Genomic DNA, 18,007 nt, shown 5'->3' on the forward strand with positions numbered 1-18,007 from the left:
GTTTTCAATCGTTTTTTAAATCAATGAATGGTAGAGCAGTGTAATGCTTACAGCGTTGTGAAAAATACGCTTATACAAAGCGTTGGATTATGAGTGCGCTTCCAGACATCGTATTTCCCCCGTAGCGTGACAATCTGAAGTAACTGGCATGTGCCACTAGGGGTAGCGTCTTTGGAATAGCTATGATAGCATTCGTTACACATCAGGTTTTCAATCGTTTTTTTAATCAATGAATGGTAGAGCAGTGTAATGCTTACAGCGTTGTGAAAAATACGCTTATACAACGCGTTGGATTATGAGTGCGCTTCCAGACATCGTATTTCCCCCGTAGCGTGACAATCTGAAGTAACTGGCATGTGCCACTAGGGGTAGCGTCTTTGGATGAAAAACAATAGCATTTTATTGCCATAACTTCTTTGTTTTGTCATTAAGTAACAGTAGGAATAACGTTCACATCTTCCCACGTATTATGTTTCCATTAATATAGCCTAATAAATACGACAAAGTGATGATTTAGGGTGCTTTCACACCTATAGTACGATTGCTTTAGTCCGCACCAGTCAGAAAAATGTTACAATGTAGTAAACAGACATGGGTACGGTTTGCTTTCACATATGCAGAGTTCTAAACGAACCAAAATAGACCGCGAAGCCCATACCGCGGCACCGGGAACAGACTATTTTCAGAAAATCGCGCCACTTTCAATATTTATGGAGGGACAGCTTTGCGCTCATGGCGCTGATCCTCGCGCACTACATTGTACGTGCAAATCATTATTTTCAGATAATTAATTTCGAACACGATTCGCGGCTGCGACTCCAAACCAGCTTCCTGGTTTATTCATCTCGCCGACGGCGCATTGGCCGTTTTAACATTTAATCAAGTCACACTCCTATCCGTAATTACATTTTAGATATACAGAATATCATTTCTCCTAGTCAAAATTATATTCTTACTAGTCAGAATGGCAATTACAGATGGGACGAAGGGAAACAAGGCTTCATTGCATATTTTTATAATAATGCAATAAAGTACAAAATGCGTATCATTTTTATATCATGAAAGAAATTACTACACTGCAATTTTCTTTTTCGTTTTTATCTTTTAAAACAGTAAACAACTGGCAGCAGGGTTACCATTATGTTGCTGTAAAATGAACAGTTTGTTACTGTCACTAAAATGTACGGTTAATGATAAATGCAGTAAGAACTTGTTTTCTGAGTACCTTCACAGTATTTTACTGTTAACTGAAAAATACATTATATAGCTGTTTTTTTTTTTTTTTTTTTTTTACTGTATCTTAAAGTTGACTGATGTGTTTTAATGCAAATTGTATTTTTACATACATTTTAATCCACCTAGTTTTTTTTTACCCTAAATTAATTTTGATTTAGCAGGTTATATACATATAAAAAGTCATACTAGATATGATTAAAGGCACTATAGTTAAGAAATAGGCAGGAATAGATCTTACTGGTTGTCCCAAAATCTGTCCAAAGCTGTATAAGCACAGAACAAAATGTTCTCTGTGAGTGTAATTACATTGCAATAGAAATCATGTAATTACATTGCGATAGAAAACAACCCACAGCATCTTAGCGCACTTTACCTTTTATTTTAAAATAATGTTGGAAACAACAGCTTGTCTAAATATGAACTGAATCTTGAAGCTCTAACAAGGCACATGTTTAAGTGCTGAAGTCCAAGTACTGATTTCTGGCTCATTAGAACCAGTTTTTCAATCCAGCCTTGGTAGCTGTCTGACTGTGTGTGTGTTTGTGTGTGAAAGAGAGAGAGAGAGAGAGAGAGAGAGAGAGATATGAGTTCCATAATAAATCATTGCAACATAACTCATTTACAAAATCAGCCTATGTGATCCTCCTTTCCTCTTATCATGATGTGGACTATGAACATAAAGACCTGAACTAACCCCTCAGCCAGACGAAACATCCCAGCCTGGGACATTCAAACTGTTGTACAGCATGTGTAGTTTCTGAAAGAGACCACAAATAACACATAGAATAACAGACAGAATACACAGTGTGAGAATTACAGATGCCATGAGTATGAGAATGATTGTGAGAATAAATAATAATGTCAGAGTGAGGGAATGGAAGAGGGGTTCAGACTTTTCACTCTGTAAGGGAGAGCAGGAGAAGGAGGGTGAGTCTGAGAGGAAGAAAGACTTAGAGGAATGAGACACGCTGGTGTTTTGATAAATATAAGTGAGTATTGGCACTGAGTAAGCTCACCATTTTAAATGAAGTCCTACTCAAAGTCCACAAGTCTCCTCAGCAGAGAGGATAGATGTGGATTGAGCGTTGCTGCCTTTTAGTTGATGACTTGGCCAGTTTTCTTTGATAAGACTTTGCCCAGTCCAGCCTTGGTGCTTCTCTCAGGGTTTATTGAAGTAGGGTGACCAGATATTCGATGTCATCCTGGAAACTTTGCGCTAGGACAGGATTTGAAAGCAACTATTTTAATTAAAATGACCTGGATTTCACTTAAACATTGACTCGATCCGTGCTGTGAGCGGCTTATTTCGGAGAACCATTACATCCCATGTCCACTCGTTAACTTAGACATGTAGAAATTAAAATGAGCTCCTTGTGGAAATTCTAGCTGACTGTTGAATCCTTCTATCATCCCGTGGGCATATTCAGTAATGCGAACAAATATCACTGATAGACTTGTTTAAGAATTAATCACCAGAGATTAATTCAGAGAGCAGTTCATCAAAAACCCATTTGGCTATCTGAAGAAGCTCCTGGGTGACAAAAGGTCTGGTCAACTGCAGGCACCAAGGGAAGAGGTGGAGGAGTACCTCTCCAGCACACACAGTGATCCAGGGAGGGGCACAGAGCTGGAGATCAAGGAGGCCGTGATGACCCTGGACGAGCCAACAACCATGTTCAAGGACCAAGTACCTTCATGGAATGAGGTCAATGATACCCTTAAAAGGGCAAGGGCTGGCTTGGCACTGGGACCCAATGGGATTCCTTACAAAGTCTATAAGCAGTGCGAGCGGTTCAGAAGGAGACTCTGGAAGTTGTTGAAGGTGGCATGGTGGGGGAATCGCCTACCAGATGAGTGGCTCATTGCAGAGGGGCGTTTTATACCCAAAGAGGAAAACTCCTCAGGTATAAAACAGTTTCGCACCATCTCTCTTCTGAATGTGGAGGGCAAGATTTTCTTTGGAATCTTGGCAGGCAGACTTACCTCCTTTCTGCTCAGCAACAAGTATATCGATACCGCAGTTCAGAAGGGGGGTGTCCCAGGAGTTCCAGGGTGCATTGAGCACACAAGCGTCATCTCAAAGGTAATTGAGAATGCAAAGCGCAATCAGGGAAACCTTGTAGTCTTCTGGCTCGATATATCCAACGCTTATGGAGCTGTTCCACACAAGCTGATGGACCTCACTCTGCAAGCCCACCATGTCCCAGGAAAAGTACAGCATCTCCTGCAGGATTATTTCAACCGCTTCAAGATGCGATTTACCTGCAGGGACTTCACAAGCAGCTGGCAGAGGCTGGAAAAAGGCATTGTTGCAGGGTGCACAATTTCGGTCATCCTATGTGCAGCTGCAATGAACCTCCTGGTCAAGACAGTGGAGAAGCCAAGGAGAGGTGCGGTTCTGGCAAATGGTGTCCAGCAGGCCCCCGTTAAGGCATTCATGGATGATCTGACAATAACTGCAAGATCAGTTCCAGAAGGTCGGTGGATTCTGGAAGATCTTGCCAAGATCATCGCAGGTGCCAGGATGGAGCTTATGCCATCAAAGTCAAGGAGCCTTGTTTTGAGGAAAGGACGCATTCAGGACCGCATTCGCTTCAAAATTGGAGAGGAGATCATCCCCACTATCAGTGAGAGACCCATCAAGAGCTTGGGGGAATGGTACAGAGCAGAGCTGAATGACTGAGAGAGTGTGAAAGAGATGCTTGGCCAGGTTGAAGCTGTGTGTCAGAGCTGTGTGAGCTAGGTTAGAACCTTGTAAGCTGGGTCAGAGCACCATTAGTTGGGTTACAGCAGTTTGAGTTGTGATATAGCAGTGTGAGCTGAGATACAGCAGTGTGAGCTGGGATTCAGCAGTGTGAGCTGGGTTAGAGCAGTGTGAGCTGAGACACAGCAGTGTAAGCTGGGATATAGCAGTGTGAGCTGAGACACAGCAGTGTGAGCTGGGTTAGAGAAGCAGACACCGGCAGCACTTGACCCCAATAATAACCCCCTCCCACCCCGTGAGCTTTGAATGCTCACTTTGCCCATCACTGGCCAATCAGAAGAAGCAGACGGCCAGTGGTGAATCACTCTGTTCCAGCGAGCAGCACAGGGATAAGCTAGCTGGTCTGAGCCTTCGCAGAGTATTTACATTTATTTATATTTAGCAGATGCTTTTGTTCAAAGCGACATACAAGTCTGGCAAATAGCACATTACAGACATAAATGCTGTCGAGGAGGCGACTAGGCAAGTGACTAGACCGAATGCCCAGATTACATGTAGGTAGCATGGGAGCAAGAGCTATACAACGTCCTCTAACAAAGCAGGAACCTAATACAGCAATTTAATGACCAGAAGCGCAACATTATGAACATATGTGCTTGAACAGTATGAAACGTCTGTGACAATATATGATATAAAACATCACTTTTCATTACGGAAGCAGACTTCACATACAAGAAGAGAAGCAGAAAAGTAATTTAAAAACACATTCTTTCTCTCTAATATTGTAAAATATATTGCTATTTTATAAACAGTGACACCTCACGGCCAGAAGGAATGGTCAGATTGACTGAAGAGGTGCTGAGAGTCAGACGAGGTAAAAGCTGAGCTTCCTCAGAATGGAAGGGTCCTCCCTAGTCTCCCCAAAGAAATCAAGGTAATCCTTTTTTTAAAAATTATTTTCCCCCTGCTAATCCCTTATTGACTAAAACACATAAAATGACACACCAAACTTTTACCAATCAACAATCAGGATAAAAAATTGTCATTGTTTTGGTCCAATTCATGATTTCAAAGTTTTATCATCGGATTTCACAAACCCACAACCCCTCCCCCCTCCCGGCTTAATGATCTTTTTAGCTTCTCAGCTTTTTTAACTGCCAGTCGCCACTCGTTCACAGTATAACACAATTACAAATGTCCCAAGTGGATGAGCTCATCCTTGGGAAGTCACTCTCCTCTATTTTAACAGCGGTTTCTCTACTCGCTGATCTAGGAGATTCATCCTTTCTCGGGATGTATGCAGCCCGCTGGAGGAAGTCACTCTCCTCCTCTATTTTAACAGCGGTTTCTCTACTCGCTGATCTAGGAGATTCATACTTTCTCGGGATGTATCCAGCCCGCTGGAGGAAGTCACTCTCCTCCAACTTATTTATATGCTGAATCAGGCCTCTGCTGATGCGGTATGTAGAATCAAAACAGAAGCTGTTCTGGTGAGGGGTGTGTTCTGTGACGTAAACCTCACCAATCACATCACCTGAGTCCATTCGCACAATGATTCGGTCGGTGTTGCTTCCATTACTTCCTGCGTCGTCCTCACTGAAGGGAAGATCTTCAGCTCTATAGGTATGCAGGTTCCCCACCTCAAAGTAACAGCTGTGGTTTCCAAGCAATAGCGGTAGGATGTTTTCCATGTTGTGGAAGATGTGGAACCCAAATTCTCTGGTTCTGGGATCTGTCCTGGCCAGCATCTGTCTGTCACTGTCGAACTCAATCCATTCGTTTGCCAGCCAGTGTAGAAGCTTCAGGCCATGTCTGGGGAATTTGTGCCCAAACGTCACACCTCTTAAATCCTGAACTGAGTTTAGAGTCTGGATCTTTCTGGATGGACTGTGAATTCCCATGGTAAATCTGGACAGACAGAAAATTAGGCTGAGCAACAGTTAGACCTGAGAAAAAACAACCGGAAAATTAGTTTAACAAAAATAAACGAAGAAATGTTTAAGAAAACAAGTATGATCTATCAATGCACCAACACAGTCAGCAGCGGAGAGGACAATGTAAGCCCCTCCCCCCACAGACATACTGGGGAGATGAGAACAGGACTTCTTACAATTTCTGTTGTCGTCCTTGGTGCTGTCTGGATTTTTGTTTCATCTTTTGTCCTTTTTTTCCTTTTCTCTCAACAATTCATTCTTTTTTTGACATTCCATCCTTTTGTGCCCTGAACTTCCTGGGATTGGTGTCAGTGTGTATGACAATATATCACAATGTAATCTAACAAATAAATTACTGTGCACAAAAGGTACACATGGGTAAAGGGTCAAAGAATTCACTCACATGTACGGCTGAGTGATCTAAATGATACAAAGACTTACACTATGAAGCACTGGGACACACCTCTTAATCATTGAATTTAGGTGTTTCATTCAGACACAGTGCCACAGGTGCGAAAAATCAAGCACAGGTGTGAAAAATCAAGCACCCATAAACACACTCCTTAACGTAAATAACTATATTCTTGTTAAATATCCCTAGTATCTCTTTAAAAGTGCTTTGAATGGCCAAAACCCAAAAAGCCTGTGATGTCATGAGCCTCCGCTGTGACACCAGCAGGCTGAGCAGCAGCTTCTTCCCCACGCAATTTGTTTAAGTCTGACGTAACACCTTACGCGATACCGTTTCCACACCACGGCGGTGGGGCTGGGTACATTATTTGCCAGAACTTCTTTCTTTAGCAAGGCATCATTAAGGCTGAAAAGGGAGCAAACTATCTTTAATCCAAATAAAATAGGAGGGGGGGGGCAGGGGGGGAGATGAAAAGGGGGTCAAATTCCTTTAGTTTGATGAGTGTAGCTGCTCTGCCAGGAGGAATTATCAGTACGTTGTACGCGTTCAATACATCGTTTTCAGTTCGGTACACAAAATAAATCAAATGAATACATTTATGGACAGGAGCAGAACATAAATTCCAAAAAACAAACAAACAAACATTGTTAATTGTGGCTGTGGGTTGGTTACGGCTAATACTGGGTAGTGTCTGTCATAAGGGGAACGTTTTGGCTTCCTAATAAATTATACCAACACCGGACAGAGAGAAGTTGATACAACCAGAGCTGTGCGTTAGTGTTATACCAAGCCAGTGTATATTGCTGAAAACACACAAGACAACATCATCTGAATGTGTGTACGACTGGACCGGCGCCAGGCAGAAACAGCCTCTGCAAGTTAATCTTTCTGTGGCATTTAAGCAAATTCAGCCACAAAGAGGCAACCATACTAACTTACTCTATTTTTAAAATGTAATACATTTTTTTACAATGTGTGTTTCTTCTTAATCAGACACGTGGACACATGTATTGTCTCTAGTTTGCAACTTTTCCTAATAGTGTTTATGGTTTTAATAATAAATAATCTCAGAATAAATTCTGTTTTCCCTGCTGTATCGAAATTGCACCAAACCATGAACCCAAATCCTAGGTTTGTACTGAACCGTGAATTGTGTTCCATTGCATCCCGATATTTAACTTGAAAAAAATGTGAATATCACTATTGGTTTTCGCTGCCACTTCCATTTCTCTTTCTTGTCGTATAGAAAGAGGTAGAAGGAGGATTCTACAAGAAGGGCCAGGGCCGCCTCTCTTCCTGAGGAGGCTGACTAAGGTTTTTCAACATCTGCAGGAAACTGCTGCTGATGTTCTACCAGTCGGACGTTGCCAGCTTCCTCTTCTATGCTGTGGTCTGCTGAGGACACAGTATCAGGAAGAGAGACGCCGCGCGACTGCACAGGCTGGTGAGGAGAGCTGGCTCTGTGGTTGGCACAGAACTGTACATCAGTGGCAGAGAGAAGGACCCCAGACAAACATCTGACCATCATGGACAATGTCAGTCATCCCTGGCACAGGACAGTCTCCAGGCAGAGGAGACTGTGGTCACTGTCCTGCTCGACAGACAGACTGAGGAAGTCTTTTGTCCCCCAGGCCATATAGCTCTACAGCGCCTCACAGAGACAGAAGAGCGAATTGGACTTCAGGGCATGTGGCTGCTTCTGTGCTCCTTCTGCATTTCTATGAAAATGCATTTGCATATCATGTCTAGCAATCTTACTTCCATATTTAAAATGTATTCTTGACATATATAGTTTAAATATTTTACCGAGTATGTGTATTTTATAGAGTACATATTTATACATATATAATAATATTTCATTTATTTAATACTTTATATATATTTCATATTTAAAATATTTACTTTTTATATTATGTATATTAGGTTAAAATATTATATATATTGTTTTATGTTAAAGTATATGGATCATATAGTTTTTATATATTATACTTTTAAAATGATATATTTATATATTTTATTTTTTTATTTTATCATATATACATGTGTCACGCCCCGCTCCGTCCGCTCCTAGTGTGTGCCACGCCCCCTCATTATCCACGTGTGCTTTCCCGATTGTGCCCAGCTGTTTCCTGTTTCGTTTGCCTAGTCTTGTGCATTTAGTCCGTGTCTCAGTCGATGTACCCCAGACTTGTCATTGTAATGTTACTGTCGTGCTTCCCCAGTCCTGTCCTGCTTAATAAATCCCCGTTTTTACCCTGTTTCCTGGCTCCGATCGCCTGCTTCCCTGCTCGCCTGCCTGCGATCGTGACAGAATGACAAGTCTCGCCGAGAGCACAAAGCAGCAGGCCGAGCACACCCGGCTCGGTCTGCTGCAAGACTTTGTGCATTGGCGATCGGAGCCCGAGGTCCAGGAGGACCCGGTGGCCTTGGAGCTGGCCGACCGGGGCACGGAACTGCTCCGAAAGGAGCGCCCGCCTGGACAGGACTATCCGCTCCAGAGGGCACGGAAATGCCTCCGCCGCCTGATGCACCGGCTTACCGAACGACGGGAGGCGATCCCAACGCTCTCCCTGGGAGCGTGCTCTCTGCTCCCCGCCTGGGAGGACCTTGCCGCTACCAGCCTGACCAGGCCCCACCTGGAGAAGCCGCCTCCACTAGAGGCATACTTTTATCGGCCGGAGCGTCTGGGACACGGCGGCATAAGCGCCGTTAGGGACGCTATCCCTCGGGTCCCTAGAGCCCTTAAAGGGAAGGCGCATCCGCGCTCAGCACCCCTCCTGCCTGCTCCGGACCGGTCCGATCCGGACCTGCCGGCCACGCTGCCTGTTGCCGCCGCCTATCTGCCTGCGGCTGCGCTGCCTGCTGCTGCTGCCGCCGTTCTGCCTGCGGCTGCACCGCCTGCTGCTGCAGCCGATCAGCCCGCGGCGGCACCCCCTGCTGTTGCTGCCGCCGCCGATCTGCCTGCAGCACCGCCTGATCCGCCTGTCCAGCTTGACTCTCCTGTCCTGCTTGACCCGCCTGTCCTGCCTGCAGTCCCTGCAGCTGCCACCACTCTGGCTGCGGCACCCGCCACGGTGCCCCCTGCTGGCCGCGTGATGGCGGCGCCCGCGACGGCGCCCCCTGCTGGCCGCACGACGGAGGTGCCCGCTGAGGCACTCCTTGCTAGCCACGTGACGGCGGCGCCCATCCTGCCGGCACCTGAACTGCCTGTCTTGCCTATCCTGCCGGCACCTGAACTGCCTGTCTTGCCTATCCTGCCGGCACCTGAACTGCCGGTCTTGCCTGTCCTGCCGGCACCTGAACTGCCTGTCTCGCCTGTCCTGCCGGCTCCTGAACTGCCTGTGGTGGCCGCGGTGGCGCCCCCTGCTGGCCGTGTGATGGCGGTAGCGCTCCCTGCTGGTCGCGTGCTGGCGGCGCCCGCCGAGGCGCCCCCTGCTGACCGTACGCCCGAGGCGCCTGCCCAGGCAGCCCCTGCTGGTCACACGCCTGCAGCTGCCTCCGCTCTGCCCGAGGTGCCCGCCGAGGCGCCCCCTACTGGCCACACGCTCGCGGCCCTGTCCAAGGCCGCCTCTCCTGTCCTGCCCGCGGCCCTGCCTGAGGCCGCCTTTCCCGTCCTGCCCGCGGCCTTGCCTGAGGCCGCCTCTCCCGTCTTGCCCGCGGCCCCGCCTGCGGCCACGCCCGCGGCTCTGGCGGCCCCGCCTGCGGCCACGCCCGCGGCTCTGGCTGCCCCGCCTGCGGCCACGCCCGCGGCTCTGGCTGCCCCGCCTGCGGCCACGCCCGAGGCTCCGGCTGCCCCGCCTGTTGCCTCTTTGGAGGCCATGACACTTGTCTGCCCAGACTTGACCTCCCTCCTGACTCCCTCTCCCTTACCCCGGCAAGGCCGACACCCCCCAGGACCCCGCTTGTCAGTTTCCCGTAAGGGACGGGGACACAGGCGTCGGGCCCGGGTCCCGCCCGCCCTGCCCCCTGGCTCGCCCGTTAGGCCCCTGGCTGTGGCTCGGTGGCTGCCTGCGGGTCCTCCGGCTCGGGGTCGGCGGTCGCCTCCGGGTCCCCCCCTGGATCCTCGGTGCCGGTCCTCGGTCCCGCCTCCGGGTCCATGTCGGCCGCCTCCGGGCCCCCCTGTTCCGGCTGAGCGTCGGACGGCGCCTTCGCCGGCTGCGCCTCCGCCTGCCGCGGCTTCCCCCTCCTGCCTGCCTTCACTGGGTTTCCCTCCTGCTCCCTCCGTGTCCCCTCCGTCACTCCCTCGTCCCGTTCCCTTGGCCCCTGGGTGGTCCCCTCCTGCTCCCCCCTTCCTCTCGCCTGCGGCCCCTCCGGCCGCTGCCCGTCGCCTGCCTGGGCTCCCTCGGGCTCCCCTGCTTCCTCCTCCCTTTCCTTTGGTCCCGCCTGTTTCTGTTCCTCGTCCCTTTGTTCCTCCTTTTGGCACTCCTGGCCCTTTCGTGTCGCCTGTGGGTGTTCCCCTTGTGTCTCCCTTCTTGATCTGTCTGTCCGCCTTCCCTGTCCTCTGTCAGGTCCTGTCCTTCTTTTCGTCCCTGTTCTTGTTTTGTGTCTCTGTCTTGTTCCCTGGGTTTGGTTGATGTTTTGCTTTGTCTTTCAGGTCCTGTTCCCCGGTGTCGTCCCGTCCGTCGCCTCCTCTCGGGCGCGCCCGGTGTGCGCGCCTTTGGGGGGGGGTTATGTCACGCCCCGCTCCGTCCGCTCCTAGTGTGTGCCACGCCCCCTCATTATCCACGTGTGCTTTCCCGATTGTGCCCAGCTGTTTCCTGTTTCGTTTGCCTAGTCTTGTGCATTTAGTCCGTGTCTCAGTCGATGTACCCCAGACTTGTCATTGTAATGTTACTGTCGTGCTTCCCCAGTCCTGTCCTGCTTAATAAATCCCCGTTTTTACCCTGTTTCCTGGCTCCGATCGCCTGCTTCCCTGCTCGCCTGCCTGCGATCGTGACAACATGTATTATGTATAGTAGTAATTATTATGAATTGTGCGCTCATAATCACTTTGACCTGTACAGCTTCTCCAAGGTATTGACTGTTGTACTGCATCCATAAACGCACTCTCTACATCTGAAATGCTTGGTTTTATTCTATTACCATGTACTGTATATTATTATGTCTATCATTGTGTTTTTCAGATACTGCATGCCTAAATTTCCTTCAGGATTAATCCAGTATTTAATCTTTCATTTTTTCATTTCAGATCGATTAAAACACCGAGACCCTAGAAACAGTATTGCCACGTGATTCTAACGTCATGATTTAAGCAGATTGTACCTATCAGCATTGATTCTCCACCTAACACACCCACAAAATTTGGTACCTTAACTGAGCACTGTTTTTACTGACAGTTTTTTGTTCATTTGTTAGCACTAACTGTTCATTTTGCACTTTGTATATCTCTAATTTGAACTTGTATCACTGCACCTTGACATATTTCCCAGCAATCATTCTCACTCTGCTTCCCGTCTGCATTTTATGTTGCCTCATGCATATTATGCATAGAGCCGCAATTTACACTTTTCATAATTTATCTATACTTTTTCCATGTTTCCATTCAGCATATTGAGAAAGGTTAAGTCTAATCTAATCTAAATCTAATCAAGACCGATAGCACACATCAGCCAATCACTAGAGACACAGAGCAACATCATTATCTATATAATTCAACCAACAAAATTATATGGCTGTGTTCGAAATGTCGACTCGCCCCCTATATAGTGCACTATAGGGTGAGTTGGACATTTTGTAGTGCTGTTTCAATTCTCAACTTTAAATTTCATTCACTATGCAGTGTACTACAAAATCGGCACTAAGTACACCAAAATGTAGTGTACAAAAGCTGTACCCTACATCAGTCGATTTAGACCATCACGCATTGCAGCCTGTCATCTGAGTGTCGGAACTATATTTGAGAAACTTTACTCAGTCTGAACTGTAACCGTAAAGTAACTGTTTTAAGTAGCTCACTTATGAACATGCATGGCCAGATCTACTGTACCTTTTCAGGGGCCGTGGTCAGTACTTTACATGGGAAGCCTCCCTACCAAGAAAACTGATGATCATTTCACATAATTCAGGGGCCTATTCTGCATAGTTAGAGGTGCCCATGTTTCTGCCTGTACATAAACATTTTATGTATTTTATTTTATGTAAATTTTATTTTATGTATTATCTTAATTTTATGTAATTGTTTAATTTATAAATTACATACACAAATATATGATATATATATTTTTTATTTTTATATTTCATGACTTTGTCTGGACTCCCTTGTGCCAATCGGGCCCCAGGCAGCTGCCTAGGGCACCTAAGCCTGGACCCGGCCCTGCTTGCACAAGAGATATACTGTGCCAGGGCTTCCCTAACTGTGCCAGGGCTGGTAATTGTAATGTATTTGACTATTTCACATGGGTAACGTTAATTCACAATGCAGTAGATTAGTATAAAACACCATAGTTACAGCTGCACAGTCAAGTACAGTCAAGTATGTCATAAATAAAGTTACGTGTGCACAGCTATATGTGTTGTAAAGTTTTGTTTTATTTTAATTTCAACGTTGTGAAGACGTCAATTACAATGTGTACTTATCCAAAACTAGCAACATTGGTGTCCATGTTTTGGCCCTTTTTTTGTCATTATAATAAAATGGACTCGACTGCATTTATATAGCGCTTTTCTACTCCTACGAGTACTCAAAGCGCTTTACAATACATGCCTCACATTCACCCATCCACACTCACATCCATACACCAGTGGCGGAGGCTGCCATGCAAGGCGCCAACCTGCACACTGGGAGCAATTTGGGGTTCAGTGTCTTGCTCAAGGACACTTTGATGGGGACGGGAAAAACTAGGCCTCGAACCTGCAACCCACCAGTTGCCAAACGACAGCACTACCTCCTGTGCCACCATCAACAAGTACAAACATTAACACAATATCCAATAAAGTAGTATATGTTTAACATTATAGTTTAAGGCTTGAGGGGATATTCTGGAGTTTGTTTATGCAGCAGAGATAATTACGAATATCTGACGCATAATTATGTAGCAGCAGTACATCCGCCTAGTGTCCAACATGTATGAACCTCTGTCTGTCCTTATCCCCTATTAAGTGTTCTAAGTGGTGAACACTATACTGTATAGTGGATGAGTGAAGAAGTGGACATTTCGAGTACAGCCTATGTACCTGGGTGAATACGGAGGCGGTTCCAGTTTGTGCAGCCGGGTGAGAGGTCGCAATGCATCTAACCGTAATGCATTGCGTCAGGATCAGAATGCATTGCTTTAAGCCAGCGCTGTAAGCAAGTCGAACGCACCCAATGACCGGACTGGGGAAACAAACTGAAACGCGGACTTAATACAGATGGGGCCAGGACCGCAGATCGGACTAATGACAACAACCAGAAACAGCTGATCACATGGGGATCCCGCGCCAGGTTAACGAGGGGGCGTGGCACACGGAAGGAGCGGACGATCGAGGCAGGACAGGGGTAATGTCGGGATAAGATCTTTATCGTTTTGGAAGCCATTAAGAAAAAAATGCTCTTCTTGTTTAATCCTGTTCATTTTGTGTTTAAATGCTAAAAAAAACATATTTAGGTGTAATTTTGGCCGGGAACCAATTAATTTCCATTATTTCTTATGGGAAAAATTCGATCAGAACTGGAACTTTTTAGGATTCGATCCGGAGTCCGGAACGAATTAAGTTCGAGAACTGAGGTACCACTGTATATAGAAAAATATCCTCCAGTTGAAGGGAATTCACGTTTAGTGATGTTAACGTTACTGCAGATTGCCAGGGAATTGGATACATACAATAAAATATTTACTAGTAAAATTTCAGTTATGAATATGTGGGCCTGTAATTCTTATTAGTCTAAATGTACAAACCCCATTTCCAGTAAAGCTGGGATATTTTCTAAAATGCAATAAAAACAAAAATCTGTAATTTGTTAATTCACGTGGACCTTAATTTATTTAACTGACAAAAGTACAAAGAAAAGATCTTCAACAGTTTTACTGACCAACTTAATTGTATTTTGTAAATAAACATAAAGTTAGAATTTGATGGCTGCAACACACTCAACAAAGTTTAGGACAGAGGCATATTTACAGTTGTGTTACATCACATTTTATCCATTCTTGCGTGATGTAAGATTTCAGCTGCTCAGCATTCTATGGTTGCCGTTGTTCAATTCTCCTCTTCATGATGCACTAGGCATTTTCAATAGGAGACAGATCTGGACTGGCAGAAGGCCAATCAAGCACGTGCACATGTCTACAAAGCCACACTGTTGTAGTCTGCGTAGCATATGGTCTGCATTGTCCTGCTGAAATAAGCATGGATGTTCCAGGAAGAGACGTCACCTTGATAGCAACATATTTCTCTCTAAAACCCTAATATATGCATCAGACAATCAGTACCTTCACCTACATGCAGTTCACCTGCACGCCATGGGCACTGATGCACCTGCATGCCATCTCAGGTGCTGGCTTTTGCAATAGCAATTTAGATGGTTGGTTTCATCTTTGACACGGAGAATTTGACGCCTGTTCTTTCTGAAAACAAGCTGAAATGGGGACTCATCTGACCACCGCACACAGTTCTGCAATCTTTCGGTCGATCTGTGATGAGCTCGGGCCCAGAGAACCTGCCAGCGTTTCTGCACAGAGTTGATGTATGGCTTCCTCCTTCAGTAATAGTTTCAAGTTGCATTTGTGGATGCAGCAATGGTGGATGTTAAGTGACAATGGTTTTCCTAAGTATTCCTGAGCCCAGGTGGCTATCGGGGTTGCAAACATTTGTCGGCTGGCTGGGATAAGATTTTCAGTTCGAGACAAGTCTGCACATGCATTTACATGTATGTAACAGGCTGAATACCTTGCAAACAGTCTGTAGGATTTGCAAACTATCCCAATGCTTTTGATTTAGCTAATTTTAGGTTAATAATGGAATAACAATGATTTACCATAAGATGTCTTGCGTGAGTGTGAGAGTCACACCAGATGCGTGACAGTTGGCAATCCTGGGCTATATCTGTCTTTTTACAATATTATGTACTGTTGCAAGACCTAAATTCTCCGCAATCTTGTGTTGAAGAATGTTCCTTTTGACGTAACTAACAATTCTCTCAGGAATTTTGGAACAAAGAAGTGAGCCATGACCCATCCTTACTTGCAAAGCCTGAGACTTATCCTTACTTATGCTACTTTTACACTCAATCATCATACCTCATCTGCTACCAGTTAGCTTGCTTAATGTCAAGTCTTCCAAACCGGTGTTACTGGAATAATCTGTGCACTTTTCAATCTTATTTTTACTCTCTCCCAGCTTTTGTTGATTGTGTTGCAGCCATCAAATTCTAACTTTGTGTATATTTATAAAATACAACTGAGTTGGTCAGGACAACTACCGAAAATCTTTTCTTTGTACTTCTGTAAGTTACATAAAGGTCCACGTAAATGAACATATCACAGATTTTAGTTTTTATTGCATTTTAGAAAATATCCCAACTTTTCTGGAAATGGGGTTTGTCGTTACAGGTATCTAGAACAGGAGTTTGTACTAGTCAAAATTGAATTATAGATCTCTTCAATATGACATTTTACTAGTAAAAATTGAATTTTGGATAGGTAAGGCAAAATACAATGGAAGTAAATGGGAATATATATATATATATATATATATATATATATATAGTTTCAGATATGGTTAGTTCTTTACTAGTAATAATACAGTTCTTACTAGTAACAACGATGATTCATACAAGTTAAAACAGAACTATAGACATCTGGAATTTGCATTTTACTTAGCAAGAATGTTATTTCTACTAGTATGACCAGTAAGCCTTATACTATTAAAAGATAATTCGGCTTACCACAAATACATGATTATTAAAAATCTATAACATTAATTTTTACTAGTAAAAATGATCATTATTGCTAGTAAGCATTGTAAGTTTCGTGAATTCATATTCTTACTAGCAAAATTTGCATTTTAACTAGTAAGAATTAAGTTGTCACGAGGAAGCGTTATAATAATAAAAGACAATTTGACTTGCCCTAGGCAGGCTACTTTGGGTATGTAAAGTTCGACGCGCAACAGACTGGTGCAGTTTATTATAAAGAGCCGAACTTATTTTGCCAACCCTCGTAACATTCAGGGAAAAAGTCCAGCGACTTACCGAACCTTCTGAGTTTTGTAGTTTTACGCCCGGTGACAAAAAAAGTTAGGTTAAAAAGAATATTGGTAGATGAATGGATTATTTGATAAAGATGACAGTTTGCAGTACATTGAATTTATGGTCATATTTCATGTTCTTAATTTGTTTAAGAGGATTCGATTTTTTTCTTTTAGCAAAAATTAACTTTATATTTTGATCAAAAAAATTGTGCTAATATATTTTGCCATATCATGCCAACCCTACCTCACACGTATCCAATTACTGAAAAGCTGTTTTTAGTTTTAATAACCAACCGTATGATTATCAATATTCCTGCTTATCTCCAGCAATCACGTAAAATACCTTCTTTTTCATTCAGCCTACCTTTGTTTGGGTATGAGGCAGGCGGCGGGGAGCAGGCGTCTGTTGTCTGAGCTCCCTGGATACTTCAACGCATCTCGACTTAAGAAATCGAGAATTCGAGATCAGATGCAGGAAACGAAAGCGAAACCGAACCGGCTTGACCAATAAAGGGAATGTTACACTCATCCTCAGCCTCCCGCCCCAGACCGTCTGTCAAAAATAAATGCGAAAATGAAGGGACGAAGGGGAAAAAAAAGCTTCATTATTTAATATTATGTAACGATGCAATATTACACAATGAAGCATTTTATATATAAATTACTACAAATAATCTTACAGACCAGTTGCCTCGACGTCACAACGCGCGGTTATGTCTTTGATCGGGTTGACTTTAACTGCGTTAATTTCGTTAATTTCCACAATGATCGAATAGTATGACGAAACAAACAAACAACAAGCATGCTTTATTTGCCATTTGCAGAAGTATAGCTACATAGGAATGCTTCTCTTTGCTGACCCCATCTTATTCATCTCTCCCCTTTTTGGTCACGCCATGCCAATCTAAGAGTGTCCTTGGCTGGCAAGTCAGAGCTCCCTCAGAGGTTGGCGCCGCGCCCCCCCCCCCCCCCCCCATGCGGCCATCTATGTCAACTGCAGAAAACTGCAGTTCAGGAGTCTCTCTCCATCCATCCATCCATCCATCCATCCAGCATTGTCGTATTGACCAGCTTTGGTTTCTTCCTTGAAACATTTGTTGCATTCTTTGGTCTCACCCCACTAATATAACAGGGTAAGATCCACCCCCATGCGGAGGGTGCCAGCTGCCAATCTCACACTCTCAGACGATCACGCGGCATATACCCGAAATGGGCGGTTTGCCAAATTGGCCCCTGCAGAATAAAGTGCCCTAGGCAGCTGCTGGTGTTGCCAAATGGGCTGGTTGGTCCTGGCTGACTGTGGCCACTGGGGGGCACTCAATCCTTACTGTGACCCTGTGCTAAATTAAAACTTACAGGAAGAGGGGAAAAAAAGTCTAAGAACCTTAATCACCAGCTACCAAATGCTTGGACTTGTACCATTTCTGGTGAGGGTCCATGGTGGTGACTCTTCTATGCTTTTCATGCATCTGGAAATGAGATACACTGTCTTTCAGGAAGAACGTTCTGCTTTTTCCCCCCATAGAGGACATTATGTTTTCGCTCATCTCT

General features: G+C 44.9%; 1 protein-coding gene across 1 annotated transcript; it reads right to left on the reverse strand.

Moving 5' to 3' along the window:
• Positions 1–1,595: 1,595 nt before the first annotated feature.
• Positions 1,596–17,410, reverse strand: LOC140582816 (uncharacterized). The gene is made up of 2 exons (XM_072707222.1): positions 16,821–17,410; positions 1,596–5,886 (listed from the first exon to the last, which is right to left on the reverse strand). The coding sequence occupies exon 2, from the start codon at positions 5,839–5,841 to the stop codon at positions 5,113–5,115; it is 729 nt and encodes a 242-aa protein (XP_072563323.1). The 5' UTR covers positions 5,842–5,886; positions 16,821–17,410; the 3' UTR covers positions 1,596–5,112.
• Positions 17,411–18,007: the final 597 nt, after the last annotated feature.

This window comes from Paramormyrops kingsleyae, chromosome 25 (genome assembly GCF_048594095.1).
Source record: "Paramormyrops kingsleyae isolate MSU_618 chromosome 25, PKINGS_0.4, whole genome shotgun sequence".
Taxonomy (NCBI): Eukaryota; Metazoa; Chordata; class Actinopteri; order Osteoglossiformes; family Mormyridae; genus Paramormyrops; species Paramormyrops kingsleyae.

What these genes read in the sequence shown, in the direction of transcription:
- LOC140582816 (XM_072707222.1), bottom strand. Translation starts at nt 5,841, where the DNA reads ATGGGAATTCACAGTCCATCCAGAAAGATCCAGACTCTAAACTCAGTT.